Consider the following 22,633-nt stretch of genomic DNA (forward strand, 5'->3'; position numbering starts at 1 on the left):
TTTATTATGTGGAATCAGATTATTTTTTGTTTTGCAGAAAGTCTCAAATAATTAACATGTAATCTATAACTTTAAGTGAATATTAGATGACAGATTGCGTAACGAGGACTTCAAAGCAATCCCAATGACAAGGCCTTTGCTCTCTGCTTCTGACACGAGCGTCTGCAGTGATGGGAAGAACACTTTGAAAATGTATTTAGCCACAGAATACTGAGCACCTGCATGTATTCTATTATTTCATGAGTAGTATTATTTAATGCTGAGACCTTTCAAATACTTTTACATCGAGTTCCATTTAAATAAAAACACAACATAAGATCAAAAACATCTTTATCATTGTTATGCATTTCGTATCACGGACTGAAGAAGGAAAATTCGCACACGCACGCGCAAGAGCTGTGTTTTATTCTTCTCTCTAAATATTGTACAGTTTGAAGCCTAAATTGTGTGATCAAGTTTCGCCATGTATTCGTTTCATTTAGAAAAGTAACTATTCTGGTAATTGTAACTGTACCGGAATGCAACTACTCCAAATGAGTATTCTGAGTACGTAATCTCAGTACATGTTTAGTTACTTCATTTACCTGATGACGCAGCGCTTTGGAAAGAGGGAAGAAAAACGTCGTTCAAACTGATGCGCGCCGTGCGTAATCCGTGCGTAAAAGCTCCCGAAGCTACAGTGGAGCAGACCTGCGGGGGTTGAGAACTGGCCTATTATAAAGAAGCATTTATTAAATATATTAAATGTCAATAGAAGTATTGCCAGAGAGTAAACATGATTAGGACAGTCATTTTCAACTCTCAGAGTACAATAGTGACAATTATTCCTGTTTGTTTGTTAGCCTTAAATTAAAAATACTTACTTACTTATCGTAATAATTACAAATGATTGTGTTTTATTGTTACAACAAATCACACCCGATGTCGCATAAGGCCGCACCTTAAACTTAATCATAAAAAATATAATTAATACGTGTGAGCCTTTAGTATCTTAATTAATTTTAATGGAAATTATAAGATTAGAATTAAGTCCCATTTAACTAATCCATGCGACTCCAACAAAGCAGGACACAGGCCGGTTTCTGTTTGTGATTCAAAGTAAGGCCGTTCTAAATCCGCTGAGCTGTTACATTTGGAAACATATTGAGGACAGTTGTTGAAATACATTTTCAAGGAACATTTTAGCACAGTCTAGAACAATAGAAAGAAATGACAGGCCTGTTTGGTAGTCTGTGTGTGTCATGGGAGGTAATAACGCCAAAAATGTCATCCAAATGTGAATTAATATTATACATAAAATGTGAATCAAATAATAATTACACAAATTCATGTTAAGAGACTGAACAAATCATGTTAAATATGAAATAAAGCCTGTCTGATTTCAGGAGACGGGTGCGTAATGGTGCCGTCTGCGCTCTCGTGATCGGTCACTGCCTCGCGCTGATGATGATAAAAATCGATTATTGATCAAGATCGGGACCGAAGCCGCGCGCGTGGTGGTGGTGGTGGACGGAGAGGGTCGTGTGGGGTGCAGTGACGTCACGACGCACGAGAAAAGCACGTCTCCTCGGCTCCAGCTGCGAAGGAAACTCGACGTGACAGAGCCGCGCTGGGGTGACGCACGCTGCCTTGGACACTCGGAGCCTAAAATCGGACTGGATTTTACCGACGCCGCGGACGGAGCTGGATGGACTCAGCCTGAAGTTTAAGCAAGGATCTCGGTCACTTTCGCGCGACGAACCGGTGAGTGCAGCCCGGAGGTTCAGACTTCGTTTGGAAACTCGTGCGTAAAGGCGTTTAATAATAATGAATAAGACAAAAACAGACTGTGACGTATTTTCACTTTGAATGAAGAAAAGTTGTGAAGTTCGCAGACAGAAACACAAAAATATTTTCATTTCCCGTCATAGCATCACAAGAGCATGTAAACGTGAGGTTTGGCACCGCTGACGCGCTCCGACCATGCGTGTGATGCGAGAAGTGCACGTATTTTTACCATGCGTAAAAATGTCTTATAAATTGTTAACATTAAAACATTAGAACGTTTTCACTTGAATGTTCATTTTTATATCTCCATTGAAATTGTATTGTAAAACTGAAAATGCGCAGCTCCAATCCACACTGCAGAAACAGAAACGAGCTGCAAAAAAATAAAAAATAAAAATCACTGTCACATTTTTATTTTCAATTTTTACATAAACAGTTTTGTCTCGGGTTCACTTTTGTGCATCCCCCACATCAAAACTGGAACTGAACTCGAACCAAACCTGGAACTAAACAAGACCAAGACTAAACAATATCTGAACAAGGACTAAACAAGGACTGAACCAGGACTAAACCAGGACTAAACCAGGATTTAAGGACCAAATTCAATTTAGGAATAAAAATTAGGACAAAATAAGCCAAATGTACGTACACAGTCTCTTATATTAAATCATTTTCATTTCATTTCATCTTCATTCTTCATCATTTTTATTTATTTATTTATAATTATTTAAACATTCATTTATGTAAAGGGACATTGCATATTAATGAACATCCAATGTAAATATGCCAGAATTATCCCGATGACTATGTTCCATCTGTTTCATCATTTATCAGTACACACATTCAGACAGTCAATAACAAACAAACAAATTACAAAAGAGTCAAAACTGAAACAAATATACTTTGAGGTAGGCTATGTTTAACTTATAGATTTGCTCATATGTATAAATAAATATGAATCATACATGCAAACGCCTTATTTTAATTGCAGTCCAAAACAAAGTCAATGTCCCATGGACATGTTGCCGTGTGTGTTCAAATCACTCCCTAATGACATGCGCGAGGTCAATGAACACTAATGACTGCAATAAGAGACTCGTCACACTTTAACTGACACTTCATCAGAAGATCGTAATATCATAATCCCGTTTATAACACGTACAGCGTTTCAAGTGACCGCCAATCAAACAAAATCTACACACGTTGTAGTCACAGCTAAACCTGCTCTGAAACGCATCTGTGTTCCGCTCAACGTCTGACTCACTCACCTTTTCACCAGACACTACACAACACCAAGATTTTTGTTTTGTTTTATTTGAAATGTTCCAAACGTGAACATGTCCCTTTCTCACTGCGCATTCGTCACTTCTCTTCGGCAGTTGCAGCGCTTCTCTCCTTTATATATATAAAAAAAATCTCTTAGGATTAAATAAAAACGAAACTTGTTTAATTGTGTGTTTAATCTTTGTGTCCGTGTGTTTGTGTTTCTGCAGGCGGGTGGGATGGAGCTGAATCTGTCTAAGAGCGCGCTGTCCTGCGTGGATTCAGGTGAGAGACGCACGCACGCGCTCCTCTTTTCTGTCCATTTTCCTCAATTTTTTTTTTTTTTTTTTTACACCAAGCAGACATGACGTTAGCGCGCACGCGGGCACACTTTTATGGGGCCAGCCTTCGTGTGAGAAGTGTGAGATATGAGGTCATTAACGAAGCTGCGGATCGCGCGGGATAACAAGATGCAAATGGCGAGCGCGGGCACGTGCTGGCGCTGCTAAGTCAGTGCGCGCGCTCGTGGGTTGATTCATTAAGAGAGATTTATGCTTGGAGAAAACTACAGCGCGCGATTGTAAACTAAAGGCACCAGGACAACATGTTTTTGAGGTCTGGAGCCGATTTGGGACCAAAAAGAGCGGTGCGTAAAAGTCACCCCACAATGTTCCGTATTGGAGGGGCGCTTTTTTTGGTTTGGAGGAAATGTCAAGCCAAGAACAGCTGTGAACGCGCTCATTACATCCAATTATTGTGAAGGAAGAAGTCACTCAGGATTCTTAAAGACAGAGTTGAAAATACACGGGGGGCGTTGGAGCGGTTTTTACGCACGGAGACAGAGACGCGCGAGGCCAATCAAACTCTGTCTGCGCATTTCAGTCATCAGTCCCTGTTCCCAAACAGCACGAATATGAAAGGCCATATGCGGATAGTAAAGGGAAGGAGTGAAAAATAATGAGACAATTCCTAAACAAAATCCATGTCAAATAGTGATGAGTGAGTGTGATTTAGAGTGTGAAACCTCCGCTTCTAAACCAGTCGTGAACCGACCCATTCTATTAGTAATGTCAGAGGATTTTAATGAATGTTTTTTGTTTGTTTTTTTTTCCACTTAAAAATCCTTTTTTAAACTCCAAGCCAAAGTGTGGCAGGGCTAAACTTCATATTAAACACAAAAGTATAATTGTTCAATTGTTCATTTCATATTTCTGAATTAAGCGTGTATCTGAGAGAAATAAAAGTAAGTCCTACATGTACCTACTTTTTGACATAATGTGCAAAACTTATAAATGGACTGGATGATGCTTCCAACGGCCCATAACCATCATGATCATGATCATGACCACCATGATCCTGGTTTAGCTCCTGATTTTGTTTCTGGTTTAGTCCTGGTTTAGTGCTGCATGGTTTAGAGTCTTGTTAAGGACCTGGTTTAGCCCTAGTTAAATCCTGGTTTAGTCTCAGTTTCATCCCTGATTTAGTCCTGGTTTAGTCCTGGTTCCATAGTCCTGGTTTAGTTCTGGTTAAGTCCTGCTTTAGTCCTGGTTTAGCTCTAGTTTACTTAGTGTAGCTCCACTTTAGCCCTGTTTTAGTCCAGGTTTAGTCCTGGTTTAATCCTGGTTTACTTGGTCTAGCTCCATGTTAGTCCTGTTTTAGTCTTGGTTTTGTCCCTTGTTTGGTTTCGGAAGGTCATCGCTTAATTTGCGCTCTCTTCTCTAAGTGCTCGGCTCCTTTGTCCTTTGGCCTGTTTTATCAGGTCAGAGTGGACCATCGCCACGGCAACACCTCCTGTGTGTCCCTCTCGGGTTTCCGTAGTCTCCGGTTTCACTCCCGTCCCTCTCCTCCTCCTCCTCCTCCAGGCTACAATACATCTGATTAACAGTTTAGTCCTGCTTTAGTCCTGCTTTAGTCCTAGTTTAGTCCTAGTTTAGTCAAAGTTTAGTTCTAGTTTAACCCTGAGTTCGTCAGCACTCGATTAGTCCCGCTTTAAGGCTGGGTTTAATTCTGGTTTAGTTTGGTTGAGTCCTGGTTTAGTCCAGTTTCAGTCCTGGTTTAATCCTCGTTTTGTCTTTGTTTAGACCTGTTTCGGTCTTTATTTAGGCCTGGTTTAGTCTAGGTTTAGTACTGGTTTAGTCATAGTTTAGTTTTGGTTTAGTTTAGTTAAGTCCTTGGTCCTGTATCCTGATTAACTTTTTCTTTATTAGAGGTGGCTCGCTCCTTATTGGTCCAGGTTCAGTTCTGTTTACTCCCTGGTCCTAGTTCAGTCCTGGTTTAGTCCTTGTTTAGTCCTTGGTCCTGGTTTAGTCCTTGTTTAGTCCTTGTTTAGACTTTGGTCATGGTTTGGTCCTGTTTTAGTCCTGTTTTAGTCCTTGTTTAGTCCTTGGTCCTGGTTTAGTCCTGGTTTAGTCCTTGTTTAGTCTTTGGTTATGGTTTGGTCTTGTTTTAGTCCTGGTTTAGTCCTTGTTTAGTCCTTGGTCCTGGTTTAGTCCTGGTTTAGTCCTTGTTTAGTCTTTGGTCATGATTTGGTCCTGTTTTAGTCCTGTTTTAGTCCTTGTTTAGTCCTTGGTCCTGGTTTAGTCCTGTTTTAGTCCTTGTTTAGTCCTTGGTCCTGGTTTAGTCCTGGTTTAGTCCTTGTTTAGTCTTTGGTTATGGTTTGGTCTTGTTTTAGTCCTGGTTTAGTCCTTGTTTAGTCCTTGGTCCTGGTTTAGTCCTTGTTTAGTCTTTGGTCATGGTTTGGTTCTGTTTTAGTCCTGGTTTAGTCCTTGTTTAGTCTTTGGTCATGGTTTGGTTCTGTTTTAGTCCTGGTTTAGTCCTTGTTTAGTCCTTGGTCCTGGTTTAGTCCTGGTTCAGTCCTGGTTTAGTTCTTGGTCCTCCTCACTCACAGACTTGTGGAGCAGGCCGACAGTTTTTGGATTAGAGGCACATTATTCTGAGAACTACCAAACTCACCAACCCAGAACTACATGTCCCACAATGCACCTGGAGAGACACATTTAACACAAGTTAACTTTATCATCATTATGTATTTAGTGAATTTGTGGAAGAGAAAGAAACAGAGAAATGTAAAAAGGCGTGAAGGTAACTGTAATGTGTAAAGTCTGAGTTATTCAATGTTCTGGGCCCTGTTTAAACTACAGGATCGTCTCATTTATGGAATATACTTTCTCTGAGTTGAACATTTGACTGTTGTTGTTTTTTTAAATAAACATATGAAACTTCTATGTGGTGTCAAGAAATTTAGAGTGTCCAAGAAGTGCTGTGTAATGAAACAAATGCAGTAAAGAAGAGTCCTTAAGGGCCTAATGCAAAGAGGGGCCCCTCACAAAGTCTTCTAAAATATATTTTTTATGAGAACGCATGTATTGTGGGCCCATTAAGATGATTTGTACCCAGGACACTACACTCCCTCGCTGCTATTTTTATTTTATTTTATTTTGAGAGAGGGATTCAAACCTCCAACCTTCAGATCAGTGGACAAACTCTTACCAACTGAGCTACTGCCGCCCCAAAGTCCCCCCCAAAGATAGTCTTGGTTTAGTCCTGGTTTAGTGCTGCATAGTTTAGGCTCCTGTACCTGGTTTAGTGCTGGTTTACTCAGTCTAGCTCCATTTTAGCCTTGTTTTAGCCCAGGTTTATTCCAGGTTTAGTTCTGGTTTAGTCCTGGTCTATGGTTTCTTAGTTCCTGGTTTCCTCGGTTTAGCTCCACGTTAGTCCTGTTTTAGTCTTGGTTTTGTCCCTTGTTTGGTTTCAGAAGATCACCACTAAATTAACCCACTATTTCACTGTTTTGACCTGTAGTACTTTGAAATTATTTTATGTAAAGTGCAATATAAATAACATGTATTATTATTATTATGAACCCCCCACCCCTAAACTAAAGGGTCTAGAGTTTGGAGCTACACCCCTGGCTGCTTTTGCATAGGCCATACAGCTCAGAAGTCCTGTGGGTTTGCGTACAATCACCTCAAGTCTCTTCATCGAGTTTCATCAAGTCAGAAAATCATGAACTGAGAAGTTTCGTGAAAATAGAAAAAGCCTGTAGCTGAGAGTGTGGGGAAAAGTCTGTCGCAAAAGATATGAGTCTATTTGGATTCTGAATCTCCTGTTGCAGTCCTCATATTTAAATGGAATACTTAAGAATGAGAAGAGCTGATATGGAAGTGTTCTAGTGTGTTTCAAATAATTTAAAGCTACAGTATGACATTTTCTGGAAGTGGTATGTCGCCTGTATGATTCCATGGAAACAGGACGTTAATTCACGCTGCGGAACATTCTTCGTGTTTAATGGAATATTATAATCAAGATAATAATATTTCCATAGAGACACGCAGGTGACGGCCCTCCCCCTCCAGGCCTAATAAGAGTCAGGTTTGTGGAGATGCAAGCCCGCTCACAGTAAGGACGCATGTTTTTCAGTTCAGTAAACACAACCAAAATGAAAAAACATGCTTTTATTTTTGTCTATTTTAGTGGGGGGAAAAACATACTGTGCCTTTCAAGACATTTGCCATTTAACCATTTCCGTGCGCTTGGAACATGACTTTTACGCATGACGCACCATCACTTATACAGGCTGCGTTTCTATACAGCAACACGCAGCTATAGGCCTAATGAGCACGTTACCAGCGCGCATCCGGAGGCCACGTGGGAGGTAAAAAACGGGTTTGTTTAGAAAATAAGAGTTTGGCTGGAGCCGCTTGACTTGGACGACGGTTATGGTTCAAATATTTAGAGGGAAAAGCCAAAAACAGAAGAGGCCAAAAGTGAAAGCGCTTTAGAGCAGCGGAACTGAAGGGGCCATGGAATTTCTGTCTCAATTATACAGTTTTAGCCAATGGCCTGTTCAAGTGAGTTATTAGCACATGTGGTCAACTCGAACGGAACCTTTGGAAGAGAACTGGAGCTTTTAAACGTACCTTGAAAAAAATCTAGCTTGCAGTTTTGGACTTTCTAACGTAAGACACAGCTGTGCATAGTGTTAGAATGATTTTATATATATGTGTGTGTGTGTGTTCATATTTTGAATAAAGTATTAAGTCTATGGTGAAGGGCTATAATGCAAAATGACGTGTGTTTTTCTCCTCATTGCTCTAAATTAGTCTGAAGTTGCCACCACATTTTTTATTTATTTTTTTGCATCGTCCAAAACCAAAATTACAGATTGGTAAACTCGATTGTTTTCTGCAGTGCATGCGTGTCATTTCGACCTTATCTTACGTGAATGTGCGCGTCTGAAATGTTTAACCTACAATTTGGAGTAAAGTTAAGCCATTTAACATTTAACATCTCATCTTGGTTCATTTAGGTGAGAGTCTGCAGGCGAACAGGGAAAAAACGTAAATTTAGAGTTAACATTTCGAAACTTCTCCTGTAGTTTCCTCACATAGATGTAAGAACAAAATGTATTACACGTTTTTCATCGTGTCACGTTTTCACATTCAAAACAGAAACATGAAAAGACCCAGGTTTAAATGTGTTGCTTTTTTTGTTGTTGACATAGATACAAAAAATATATAGGCCTATGTACACAGGGCATTTTGGATTCTTATTTAGTATTTGAATAAACAACATCTGACAGAAAATGTGCCTAAAAATACAAAATTTGGGTCATATTTTGGAATTAAATAAATAATAAATGAATCAGACTTGGATATAAAATCCTTCTGTACGTTTGGTCACGTTTTGGTACAAGTTTGTAATGTTTGGTGTAGGTGATCCTTGTGTCCCTCTGAAGGGAAATACATTTTGAGAAAACGGTGGTTGAAGTTACACTGTCCCACAGAACTCGGTGGATCTGAGTTGACTAAATGAAATATTAAAACTTAATCTGTCATCTTTCAGTGCAGAGTGGATCATTTTGTAATTTCCACATAAAGGTTTGAATGCTCAGAGACCAAACTGACCAAAAAAGAAATAAAATAATAATAATAATCTGTCTGTAGTTTCCCCTGTAGCTTTTGGTTTATTTCTCAGTCCCTGGCGCAGCCGCGGAGCTGCTCACATTGTGCCCGCGTGTGAAACGGACAGACACAAGTGTTTTCTGAGGGTCCTCCTTGAGAACAGCCTCCGGGGGGATTGAGCGGCTCTGATCGCGTTTCAGGCCCAGAGCCGAGCGCCGAGAGCCGGGGAGTCTGCCTGGCGCCACCGTCCCTGTCACAATCCCACCCAGAGCGGGGTAAAAGAGCCGAGGTGCGTAATCTGCGCACAGGGAGCGCCCCAGACACAACAAGAGCGCGGATTAACCTGAAATGTGTCAAGAGGCCGAGTTTGGACAGACAATGCGCATTCACCCGAGGTCACACACACAAAGACGCGCAATCGCAGCCTAATATTCTGTACACATGGGTGACTGGAAACGACGTGACCAAATATTACTAAAGATACTGAAGATGATCAGCTTTGTGCGAGAATGTACTTTTTCCTTTTGTATCTGATTACTGGTGATTCATTTGTATTTTTGGGTCCACAACATTCGGCGTTATACTTTTCCTCAGTTGCCCATAGACCCACCCGCTCCAAACAGTGGCGCACATTTTTTGTGCATATTGCTCATATTTTAACCTATTTGGTTTGCGCAAGAGTTAAACACACGCGTCTAAGAAAAGTCACTTACTAAAAGTGTAGAGAATACTAAACGTTCATATTAAATACTAATACTAAACGTTCAAATGTGACGCTGGAGTGATGGATGTGTTTACCGGGAGGGACCCAACCCGGTATCGGTTTGGTCCACCGCGCTTTTGTTGACTTTTTAACCTTGTTTGGCTGATATCGGCCTGTCTGAGTCTTACTGCTCCAAACATGGCGGATTTCCATGGTAACGGCCGCTTTTGACCTTCCTCCCCGAACTCAAGAGAAGAGCGTGTATTGAAATATCTGTTCTGGTTAACCACGGTCTAATTCTGTATATTCTTGTCATTCATTGATGGACTCTGAACTTTTCAAACTATAATCTTCTTTAATTTGCCTTTAAGAATGTGACACTCCAGACCGATGCATTGTTTAGAAACACAAACACAGTGTACACGTCCTTGTTCCTTTATATTCCCACTCGCTGCGGTTTGGACACGGTCTGTTGAATTGACAAAGCGCGTGCGTGTTATCAGCTGCCATCGTTCATTTGTCACAGTGAGAGTGTCGCGCACGCGCCTTGATCAAAGCGCGCTCTTTGTGCGCAGTTTTATTTTAAAGGCAACAGTAGCAACAACAGCGGCTTTGGGCCAAAGACGTGTTTATTTAAGTCCAACCAAGTCAGGCACCTGGACACGGCGCAGAGCGCGCGCGCGGGCCGAGACATACAAAGCACATCTGGGTTTTCTTTCATATATTTCACTCGAATAGTTTTGAATGAACTACCAGTTTCACCAAAGAACTGTGGCTTGTATTGCTCTCTATGGCGACACAAAACTATTTCAAATCCACGATGTGTATTAATGGTCTATTTTTCCCGTTTCTACATCTTATTTTATTGTCTTAGAGCTGATCCATTGACTTGCAGAAATAAAACTGCAGGTAGCCAAACTGAAGCTGACGCGCGTAAACCGCGTTGACACCGGATTTGACAGTGAGTCCAAACATCTTGATTTAGCCGCTTCTTTTTGTCGAACAGAGCAATAGTGAATATAATGAGTTAAACGTAGAGACACTCCAAAGCAGAGCACGTGACAAAACAGAGCGACCGCATCTTCTCCGTGTGATGTATGAAAGCCAGAGGTCCGCGGGTTCACTCCGCCTCAGAAAGCGTCCTTTATCTCAACGGGAAAGAGGCTCATTCAAACTGTTAGAAATGGACTGATATAAGTTGTGCAAATTGCTTCTTTTAAGTTACCAAAATTATTGTAGAAATATTGTTTGAAAAGAAATCTAGGCCAACTTGTGGAAAAAATACGCATACGCACAAATCCCAAGCATAAAATCTTTACCAAATAAAAGAATTAAAATCCAAGTTTGTAATAAATTGTAATCCTGCCACATTGTCCTCGTGCGTATGTTGGTCTATGCGTGTGAGTCTGCGTAAAGGAAAGAACACTTGAAGAGGTCCGTGCGCTCTTAGGCTCCAAGGCCAAAGATGTTATCCGGATAAACCTCACCAAAATCCCTAAATAAATTGGCCCTTCGGAGCCTGCGCAGACCGCCGCTTTTCAGCCGTGAGTCCAGCTCCAGAGGACTAAAGGTTCACAGAGAATCGCGTGTTCAAAGCGTAGATTAAAGTTCGGGTTAAGGGAAGCTGGGTTTAATTAAGCAGAATACGCACAAACACAGGGGCGAGATTTGTTGCATATTATTTCAAACGGTTCACGGATTAGGCTCAAAGTAACTGTCAGAAAAGTCTTTGTCGGGTCTTCACTGCGGGGTTTTGGGTGGAAAACTGTAATTGTAGTGTCTGTGCCTCTTCTCACATCGGCATCTGCAGAAGTCAGCTCACAAGTCAAAACGGAGCGGCCTCGATGTGAAAAATACAACCCGAAAAACTAGCTCAAGTTTTTGTTTTTGTTTGTTTTTTTTGTTTTTTTTTTGTTTTTTGTCTCTGTTCAAAATCCATATATCTGGGTTGTGCTTGGTACGTGTGGTTTAAAATGTCCTCCGATTTTGGGCGATACTTGGAGACAGAAAGGAAAACCAAGCAAAGACGCACGGGCCAACATTCAAATCAACATTTACGCACAGTAGTTAGGTGCGTTCTGGTGCAGCTATAGTCAAATCCTGTGGCCACGTATTCTGGACGGGTTTAGTTTTTCCACACACTAACATAAAGAACGCGCCCTTTTAACGGCCATTTTTATATAACGTTATGTTTTCGTTTTTACATTTTTACACTTTCCCATAGCGCAGTTACCAGACAGGGCGCTGCTTGTGCCAATTACGCACGGTTAGGCTTCACAATCAAACCCTTTGGACAACAGTTTTACAAGTAAATTGGAGCTCATTTCTTGTCCAGTGTCTAAAACTGGGGTTTGGCCTGGTGCCATCTCTCGCGGCGGAGCTGGGAGTCCTGCGCGCTTTGACGTCTCCTTTGACTTGGGCCGTTCGTTTTGCTGCTCGGTGACTCTGCGGTGGGCGGGGCGTAGGCAAAGGCAGTGAGGAGCGGAGTGTCTTTTAGCGCACTGCGGACTGAGGTTTCTCCCGCGGCGGACACACACACACACGGCGGACGCGCTTCCAGAAAGAGACAGACGCGGAGCCGACTTGTTGTTTTCATTCTCACGGAGTAGTCGCCTGATTTTTGTGGTGATTTCTTGGTGGAACCCGGATGATTTCGCACCGTCTCGGGACTTTTTTGCGTTTTTTCCGCTTTTTTGCACTTACCCTTCGCTTGGTGGAGGGATGAATTTGGACCGAGTAGCCCCCTCCGCCGCTCCACCGCCGCCTTCGCAGCCTCCCCCTCCGCAGCCGCAGCCACAGCTCTCACACGCCCGGGACATGGGGCACTTTCACCTGGGTCGGAGCGCGAACAACCGGCGCGACACCGTGGAGCACTCCAGCAGCGAGTCCTCGGACACGGAGCTGCAAGGTACGCGAACAGAGCAGACTTCCGTTCATACGGCTTCGAAGCGCACACATAGTCACTGATTCTGAAGTAATACTTCCTTATGCTTCCAACATTTAGTGTTTATTGTTTATACACGAAGATGTCGAGTTTTTACGCATTTTACGCCGTTTACTTTAGTGTCCTCTATTTTCAACTCAGACTAATATTTAGTCATTTTAAGCCTTGCACAAAATTCAAAATAGAGAAGTAAAATAGCACAATTTCACAGTTTAGTTAGATAATTATAGTATAACATAGTGACTAACAAAATGTAAGTTTGACTGAATCGGTTTTTGAGGGAGTAAATTGATACGTCGCCTATTCAAGTTTCTGTCAATCATATTATGTAAAACACACCAATGGAGCGTAATGAAAGTCGGTCTGTTCATTTAATAAACAAATGTCGAAACATATTGGAATAAAGCTGCTTTGTCTGAAACTCGAAGGTAAAAAACAAATAACAAAAAAAATAACAAAAAAAAACAAAAAAAAACACTCCCAGTCCAATTCACAAATCTGCACCAGAATTATACTGCGCAAGATCACGAAACGTTACGTAAATTGTCTAATTGTCCAATACGTTACGTAAATCGTTACTTTATTATAAAACTGTATCTCGGACCAATACAAAATAGACTATTATTTGTAGGTGGTAAAATACTTGAAGTTATTCATGACAGTTACGGCTTTCTGCACAGATTTGACTGAACTAATCTGAACCTGAATGACAAACAGATATATGGAAAATATATTAAAAGCGCGTGCAAAATTTGTATATTTTTGTCTCAAATTTCAAGACACATTAGGTTGTTTTACTGTTTTTATCGTGGCTAGTCAGGCATAATTGTTGCCATTACAGATTAACAAACCATCTCAAAACAAACACGTATTATATAGGTGCACCGCTGGGAGAACAGTCTGAGATTTTTGGACATATCACTCTTTACGAGTAATTCTAAGTGTGTATCCGTGATGAGATTGACGTAAAAAAGGCCATTACGCACGCGTCGCCTGTGTGTTGTATTCATCATTCATAATAGAGGGGCCCACTGTCACATTATTTTCAGCTTTATCACGGAACATTTTACGCCATGACATTCACGTTTAACTTTGCGAGATTAATGCTCATTTAAAACTTATATATGACCGTGTTTACGCACATTACGCACGCTTAGCTGTGTCATATTGCAATTGTCCATTATTCTCACTGACTGAGTGTGAAATAATAACACAACAGACTTCAGTGTGTTTCCAGCACAGGAATATTATTTATACAAGAAAATGTCGTGGCCAGTTTCACGTATAATTTCTGTTATTTGTACTTACGCACTTTACGTGATTAATTATCTTGTCTTTTATTTTCAACAAATACTAATATGTATTCACTGGCCGAAAAAGTAGTTTAGCCTTGCACAGAGTTGAAAACAAAAAAATATTAGAGAGGTTAGGTCTGTTCTTTCGCCCACTTAGCCCAGTTTACAACAGTTTTAGAATCATTCGTATAAAATAAACACACTTCTATTTGAGCTTTAGTTAATACGAGGAATGTGTCAATCAAATACATTTGGAGACACTGAATATCGTCATTGTCATTTATCAAACTTTTATAACACTTGAAAATGACTGGAGCAACACATAGTTATTAATGTACTGCTTAATGGTTTCTTTTACGCACGTAATTGACACGTTTACGCACGTTTATAGCTGCCACGTCTGATCCCCTAAGTCCATTTGTTTAAACTGACGCTTTGTACACCGTTTATTTCTCATTTTACGTTAGTTTACGTCCCTCGCCAGTGCGTCATTCCGCTACGCACATGTCGAGACTTTCAAACACTCGTGGCAGTAAATCTTCCGGCCGGGTCTCGCTCGGTCTCACGCATTTGCTCTTTCTCGTGTTTACAGAGCGGAGCAAACAGTCGCTGGCTGCGGGCTCGGGTCTGTCAGGGAAAAATGCGCCAGGAGACGTGGAGAGGCAGAGCGCGCGCTTGGCCCCCCGTCAGAGAGTGCATTAAAGGCGCTATAAATATACTCCGACTAAAAGCGCAGGGTCGCGGGAGACACGTTTATAAGGTTTAAGTGCGGGGAGACAATCAGTCAAGGGCCGTGTGCAGAGCTGGAAAGTAACTAATTACAAATACTGACGTCATGTTGTAATCGAGTAGTATTTGGGGTATTCGTAGTATTCGTACTATATTAATGTAGATTTTAAAACATATATAAGCCTACTGTAATTTTTTTTTACGTTGCTCCAGACGTGTAATTGTACTTGTACTGCATTTTTAATCAGTGGTCCCACTCCACGTCTGTGCTCCTTTCTGCGCCTGGAGACACGGGGACAGCTCTGCCTCGTCTCTTCTGATTGGCCAGAGCTCAGAGAATACGTGGAATGGTGTTTAAAATAACTTCACGACCATATATAACGTTATGTTTTCCTTTGTACATTTTTCACTTTCCCATAGCGCAGTTAGGCAGGGCGCTCCTTGTGCCAATTACGCACTTCACAATCAAACCTTGTAGACAGAAGTTTTTACAAGTGTGGTTTAAAACAATATAACCCATTTTGATATATCAGGTTTCGTATAAAAAATACTCCCAATTGCGTTAATAACTAGTGATTTTAGTAGTATATTGCATGCGTATTTTTACAGTACATTTAGTGAAGTATAGTTTTTTAGCCTACTTGCAATTGAGTACTTTTCTAGCTGTGTAATTTTGTGCTTTTACTGCAGTACAAACACGCACTACTTTTCTTTTTCCACCACTACAGCTGCGCTTCAGATTAGTCTAATATTTCCACAGTGCGTAAAACAGATGTGGACATGTCAAAAGTCTGTTGCTTTATGTAAATTTTGCGGCGTGGCTCGGTGACTTGTCCTTGTCACTGGTTTAAATAATTAGCGTGAACGTTTGTTTATTTCTCGCGCGCATCGCCAGTCTGTACCATGTGAAACGCAACACTGGAGCGGACGTTAACGGGCTGTGTTTGCAAAGCGCTGATTGTGGAGTGTAGTTTGGAAACGCTTTTATTTTTGGCAAACATCCATGGGAGGATTCTCGCGTGGGATTAACCTTTGCACGTGCTGACCCTTGAGTTAACGATAAAAACACAGAGCGCGTTTTATCGCGACGCACGGACACGTTGCTTCGGGTAATCATCAGCGAAGACGTGTTTGAGACGCGAGCATTTCGTTTGGGGGAATGCCAGAACGAGGACAGTTATTTATTACTGATCAAACAAGATCTCGCGAGATAAGATTGCCATGAGATTGTGCGCGCATGAGAAAAGTGCTCTTGTGAGGTTCTTTGTGTTTACATTTGGACTGGACAAAAATGGGGTGAACTTTCTCTAGAGAAGTTGTAGTTTCAAAAAGCAGTAACACAATGACCGAAAAAACGATACAATTACAAAAAAAAATAATTGAAATTAAACTGAACGGAACCCCACAATTCATTTATTAAAACTGATATCAAAATCTGGTCTTTTCTGGCTCTGGTATTGACCAAATCTCGTCCCAATGTCTCGTTTCGTAGAATTCACTTCTCATAACCCCAACCCTACAATTTAAACACGAACAGCAAACATTTGGTTAAAGCTGCACTGTGTAACATTTCTGGTGTGGGGCGGGAGTCTGTAACTAGCTTGTCTCCATGGAGATCTCATGGAGTTTCCCGTAAGGTTCCACAGTACGGCATTAAACGTATCTGTTTATTAACTTGTATGTTTGTGCATTGCATTTAAAAACACGTGTTGTTTCTGTGAGCGGATTTGCCTTTCCACAGATCTGACCTGTCACTCGGTCCCGTGGCATCTCCGCCGACATTTATAAATTTAATGCGGTAGTGTGGGACATTGTGGGTTATAGACAACCCAATAACACGCATGTGCCTTCAAAAGAATTATTATTATTATTATTATTATTATTATTATTATTATTATTATTATTATATTATTATCAACTTTTATTTTACCACCACAAACACATTTTATTCACAATGTTAAGAACAATAATCTCTCTCTCTCTCTCTCTCTCTCTCTGTGTGTGTGTGTGTGTGTGTGTGTGTTATGATTTCAAATGTTATTATAAAGTCATGGAAAACGCGGCAAAAACGTGAATTAAAGAAGAAGAAAAGAAGTACTGGGGGACGCAGGGTTTTGTCTTTGTAAAACTATTTTCCACATAAACAAAGGTTCTGGCGCGCACTTTTACGCGTCTGTGGGAACAGCGGTGCGTGAACAGGGCTTAGGTGTTTTATTTACATACGTTTTACATTTTAAATTGTTTTGAAAATGTATTTATTTATTTACTTTATTTTTATTTTTTTTATTTTTTATTTTTTAGTGCAGTATTGTTAAAGTTAAAAATAGTCATCTTTGTCAGTCAGATTTCTAAATGAAAAAAGTACAAAGTAAAAAATATTGTATTTTTTATTATTATTAAAAGGTCAAAATGAAGCTACGTTTTTACAAGTAGTGGGTATTATTCCCTGTTGTGTTGTGTTGTGTTATTTACAGTGATGCGTTCACGAGCATTTAATGTATCATGTCGTATATATAAAGTGAATTAAAAATAGCTTTAAAATGCGCCGTTACGAGTCTCTCCTGCGTAAACACACATCTCATATTTGAAATCAAAAATAGCTCCGTTTACAAAATAAATCTGGTCTGTGTGCTGTGCGAAATAAAACGAGCTCTCATTATATTTAACCGTGATTACTTCGTTAATATGTGTTTGTATAATATTTTCTATCGGCTTTATTATTTGATTTGGTCTTTTGTTTAAGACGTATACAAGATCATGATCCACGAGGCTGAACCCAAAGCTTTTAGGCCTGTCGTTTTGTTTACAGCTTTTGGCGTTTTAGATAGTGTAGCCTTTGTATTATGTTTTGTGTCTCTCTGCATGAACCTAATTATAGCTTTAGGTTTTTAATTATAAGTATTATAACGATATAATTATATGGGGGTTATCATAAGTATTCTAATTATAAGTTTTATATGTTTTTGCTCATTCATGTAGAGGATTTTTTTTAATAAACTGCATTCTTGGAGATTTGTTTTCCATTTTGTTTTTATTCTCTTTTGTAGACTATTGTCTGTAGCCTCTTTGTATCATGTTGGTTTATGTCTTGGTGCTTTACAAATAAGAATCCTGAGACATGTGCATCGTCTTTGCGCATTACTGACTCTCTGGTTTGCGCAGATAAGGAGCGCAGTGTGGAGCTCCGCGCGGATGACGGTGGCGCAGACGACCCGAAAAAGAAGAAGCAGCGGCGGCAGAGGACGCACTTCACAAGCCAGCAGCTCCAGGAGCTGGAGGCCACGTTTCAGCGGAACCGTTACCCGGACATGAGCACGCGCGAGGAGATCGCGGTGTGGACCAACCTGACCGAGGCACGGGTCCGGGTGAGATGAGCACATCGACTTCATCCACATCTACACGACACAATTCAAACATCACTAGCACAATTATTATTTTAGCACAACATAACTCAGTTGCAAAGCGTAACAGGAATGAGGGACGCTAGAAAAGACACCAAAAAAATAATACCAACACAAGAAATGCCTTTTAACAATTAATATATGAATAAGAAATAGATTTAACAGTTTAAACATAAAAACAATTACTTTAAATTTATATAACAAGACGCACAAGTCGCAAAAACTCAAAAAAAAAAAAAAAAAAGCGAGACTGAAATTTAGCGCAGAAGCGCAAAGCGCAAAGAGAGAGACAAGGATCAACCAGGATCAGATCAATATTTTAGAAAACAATTAATTTTATTTAAAACGTAATATGAATTTTGTTGAATATTCAGTTCACTTCAAATTCAGACACAATATAAAAACAATTAGTACATTTCAACAAGCCATGGAAATAGGGAACATATATATAGGCACAACTTTTACGCATAAATTTTACACATGGCTTAATTGGCACAGTGTGAAAATTGGCCCTCTGCATTTGACCCGTGCTTCCGTGCTTCTGGGTTAAACCTGTCGGGGCAGTGGGACCCATCTCCAGGTCAGAAGTAGGTGTTTTGTACTTGTGGACTGTGGCGCAGAATGTTTTCATTACGCAGAGAGTCGGATTCAGTTTTGAGAAGCCGCTTTGAGAGAAGAAGAGAGACATGTCAGAAACATCCCCGCTGTCAGTCACCCGTCACCATTTACACGGCTCCATGTTACGGGATCCACTCCACAAGGCCGAGTAAAACCGGTTTGTTTTTGGACAGTGATGGAGCGCGTGCACGTTGACGCACGACGCACTGAGAACGCAAAGGCCAATGAGAGCCTGACAATCATTAGAAGTAATTAAAGGCAGCGGCGTTCACTCTGGTCCAGGGCTGAGCTCGGTTTAGTCCTGATGTAAACCTGGTTTAGTTCTGGTAGTCCAGGTTTAATCCAGACACTGTGTGCTGCGCGCAAATGTGAACGCAGTTTACAATACCCGATAACCATTTTACACATGCGCAGTACTTACTAATCAATCTAGTTATGCCTAATTGTGTAAATAATCGAGGAGTGAGGGAGGACTGAACAAGGTCTAAACTAAGACTAAACCAGATCTCAACCATGAAAAAAACAGGACTAAGACAGGACTAAACCAAACGTGAACCAGAACTAAACAGGTCAAATTTTAACCAGGACCAGACCAAGACTAACCCCAAATTAAACTAGGACAAAAATCACACTAAACCAGGTCCAAACCGGGACTAAACCAGTTCTTAAGGGAAAAGAAAACAAGACTATACAAAAGTTTATGGAACCAGGTCTAATTCAAAACTAACCGGGGACAGAACGCGCACAGGACTACACCACTACTATACTCCAGAATATTCCGCAGTATTTCAAGCTTCTGTAGGTCCCCGGATGTACGTTACTGCAGAGCTCTTAGCGCGATGAGTCCGGACGAACACGAGACGTGCGCGCGCAGACTCGGCTTTGCGTGAATGTGTCGCGGAGTTAAGCGGACAATCGAGGCGGGTTTCAGCTTTCAGCATCTGGCGCCTGCTCCGCTCCGTACGCGTCTCACGTGTCACGGGTCGCGCGCACAAGCATCGTCCACGGGCCTCACGCACGGGCCTCACGCACGGGCCTCACGCACGGGCCTCACGCACGGGCCTCACGCACGGGCCTCACGCACGGGCCTCACGCACGGGCCTCACGCACGGGCTCAGACCTGCAGACCGCGCGGCCTTGTATCAGCAGCGTTTTAGAGGCCCAGACTAAACGGAAAAATGTGTGCGTACATTTGGAGACAATTGTAGAATATTTATCTTTTTGGAGTAGCTCTGAGTGACTCGCACATATTAAGAGATTTTCACTGGTTTTATTTTTCCCGCGCTTGATTATCCTGCATCTCATAGGCCATACAAACAATTAAAGATGTTTTTCTCTCTTTATTTTTTGGATGAAATATAAATTCAAGTAAAAACAAGGAGACTGGATCTTGCTGTTCGTTATGATTTTCAAATTAAACTAATGAAGCCACGGGGCCAGTAGCCCCGTGAGACGTGTTCATCATTTACTCCGACAAGAACAGAAGGGAGTTGGAGATAGACTCAGATAAACTTTACTGATTCACAAGGGAAATGACTTGGACACAGATCACCGCACTTTCCTTTATAGAAACTAGAACAATCCACTGTTTTTACAGAAAAGCACCGGACCTACTGGACTCCTCGGTGTCCTACAGTTGTTCACAGAAGCGCAGCGCAAAATTGTCATTTTTACTTATCAAAATACAAAGATTCCAGGATCTTCCATTTGTTGGAGGTTAAACAGCTCAGGAAGCGTGAGATTCTGAAGTCTCTTTTGAATAAATCTAGACGATCTTCGGTCTCTGACACAGTTCACAACAAACACGCGATGAGGAGGAGCGGCGCAGGGGCAGAAGTTATTGATAGAGTTTCATTTACATTACTGCACATTAAAGATGGTTCATGTGATTATTGCACATTGAGGCGGTGAAGTCTCGTCATGGTTCAGTTGCGTGTCTGTGCGTAACGGGCCAAAGGCCGAGTGTCCAAGTGACTTTACGCACAGATCTACACCTGTGACTTTACGCACAGCGGTTTCAGAGTAAATCAAACGTTTTTATTAGACAGCTAAAAAAAAAAAAAAAAAAAAAAACAGCTCTCATGAATTAGTTTTAGACACCATCTGTGAGAATAAAACTGTATTTTAGCCTTCAATCTGCTTTATATATATATATATATGTGTGTGTGTGTTTTTTTCATTTGAATGATGTGATGTGCCGTTGCTAAACGCGTGCGTGTCTCTCGTGCAGGTGTGGTTCAAGAACAGACGCGCCAAATGGCGGAAGCGCGAGCGGAACCAGCAGATGGATCTGTGTAAGAACAGTTACCTGCCGCAGTTCGGGGGCCTCGTGCAGCCCTATGACGACATGTACCCCGCGTACACGTACAACAACTGGACCAACAAAGGACTCGCGCCCGCGCCGCTCTCCACTAAGAACTTCCCTTTCTTCAACTCCATGAGCCCGCTTACGTCACAGTCCATGTTCTCCGCGTCGCCCAACTCCATCTCTATGACCATGGCGTCCGGGATGGGCCACTCCGCCGTGCCCGCCATGGCCGCACCGGGACTCAACAACATCAGCAACCTGAACGGCATCGGCACGTCGGGCATCAACTCCGCCATGACGTCATCGGCGTGCCCGTACGGCCCCCCGGGGTCTCCGTACAGCGTGTACAGGGACACGTGCAACTCGAGTCTGGCCACGCTGAGACTCAAGTCCAAACAGCACCCTCCGTTCAGCTACAGCGGCCTGCAAAGCCCGGGCACGAGCCTGGGCACGAGCCTCAACGCGTGCCAGTACAACAGCTGACCGGGCGCGCGCCCCTCTGACGCGGACACGCGCCACGCACACCAAACTGGATTAGTCACTTTCCCACCAACAGAGACAGACGTGGAATATGCGGGTTTAATGCGTTTACCAGCCGTGGATTTCTAATGAAGGCGTGTTACATTGTACATAACCTCCTGTATGTCTATAATGTAAATATGGCCGTGTCACGTGACCGGGAGGATTCTGACCAATCACAGAGGGACATGTTCTCAGCACGTGTCGCGTTTTCTTTGTACATTTGTTTAATTCTTGTGAAGTTTGGGCTTTGGGGGCTACTGGAAAACTGGTGACACGCTGCACATTTGCCATAAACTCTTTACATGAAACCGTCCAAGAGTCAACATTTACTTATTGTTTTTGTTTTTTGAAATAAAGATCAACCTTTGTTACCCATCCTCTATGCAGCTCTCATCGGCACACTGTCATTTGACCCAGTGGGACGGGTATTGTACATAAAACGCTTCTGTCTGCAGGGGGCGCTGTCTCTGGCCCCGCATGTTTTGTACCATGACGATGTTGATGCTTAAAGTGTAACAGTCCATGAGGTGATTCTTGTGTTCATCGTAAATATCTTTGTTTGAATAAAGCCAGAAAAAAACAGACTTGTATTTGACGCTCGGCGCACGGCTCTTTTGTGTTCAGCACACGTCCCCTTTAACAGAGTGTTACTAAAGAGCCACTGTGGAACTTTTCTGGTGGAGGGCACATATCACTGTTGTCTCCTTGGAGATATTGATGCTTTGCCTAGAACATTCCACAGTATGGCATTAAACACCTTAAAGGTGACCACAGGTTACAAGTTACAGATCAGATCTATGGAGAGAATACAAAACTACTGAGCGCACCACAGTTTTCATGTGGAGGAGACACAAAAGTAGATGATTTGTTTCCTTCTTTTGTAATAGAAAACCAAACTAAATGTCATTTCTCTCATGGAAATTCATAATTGTAACTCCTTTTTGTTTTTCAGTTTGTTTTGTTTTTTGTTAAGATTTAAAACTAATAGCGTTTTGACCTAATGTCCCTTAAACGTCCCATATGAGGCTATTTCTTGATTTATGTTCTAATGTAGTTTCCTCGTCACAAACAGACCTGGAGTTGTGTTTTGATTCATTCTCACACAAACCCTGTATACTAAGGCTGAGTTCTTTCAAAATGAAGAACTCCACCTTGTGATGTCGTGGTAATACAGGAAGTG

General features: G+C 41.6%; 1 protein-coding gene across 2 annotated transcripts; it reads left to right on the forward strand.

The window, feature by feature from the left end:
- The first annotated feature begins 1,709 nt into the window (after positions 1–1,709).
- pitx1 (paired-like homeodomain 1) lies at positions 1,710–22,020 on the forward strand. 2 transcript variants are annotated; one of them, XM_020928982.2, is made up of 4 exons: positions 1,710–1,743; positions 3,261–3,315; positions 17,767–17,969; positions 20,854–22,020. In XM_020928982.2, the coding sequence occupies exons 2-4, from the start codon at positions 3,270–3,272 to the stop codon at positions 21,412–21,414; spliced, it is 810 nt and encodes a 269-aa protein (XP_020784641.1). In that variant the 5' UTR covers positions 1,710–1,743; positions 3,261–3,269; the 3' UTR covers positions 21,415–22,020. The 2 variants fall into 2 exon arrangements, with proteins under 2 accessions (XP_020784641.1, XP_055004549.1); XM_055148574.1 differs by lacking the exons at positions 1,710–1,743; positions 3,261–3,315 and adding an exon at positions 12,156–12,544.
- The last annotated feature ends 613 nt before the right edge of the window (positions 22,021–22,633 follow it).

This window comes from Boleophthalmus pectinirostris, unplaced genomic scaffold (assembly GCF_026225935.1).
Source record: "Boleophthalmus pectinirostris isolate CB_2022bp ecotype Guang Dong unplaced genomic scaffold, ASM2622593v1 HiC_scaffold_12, whole genome shotgun sequence".
Lineage (NCBI taxonomy): Eukaryota > Metazoa > Chordata > Actinopteri > Gobiiformes > Gobiidae > Boleophthalmus > Boleophthalmus pectinirostris.

Bases quoted from the DNA above. Each gene is read 5' to 3' on its own strand.
- pitx1 (XM_055148574.1), top strand. From the start codon at position 12,358: ATGAATTTGGACCGAGTAGCCCCCTCCGCCGCTCCACCGCCGCCTTCG. The intron at 12,545-17,766 runs GTACGCGAACAG...TGGTTTGCGCAG, and splicing joins CTCGGACACGGAGCTGCAAG to ATAAGGAGCGCAGTGTGGAG. The intron at 17,970-20,853 runs GTGAGATGAGCA...TCTCTCGTGCAG, and splicing joins TGACCGAGGCACGGGTCCGG to GTGTGGTTCAAGAACAGACG.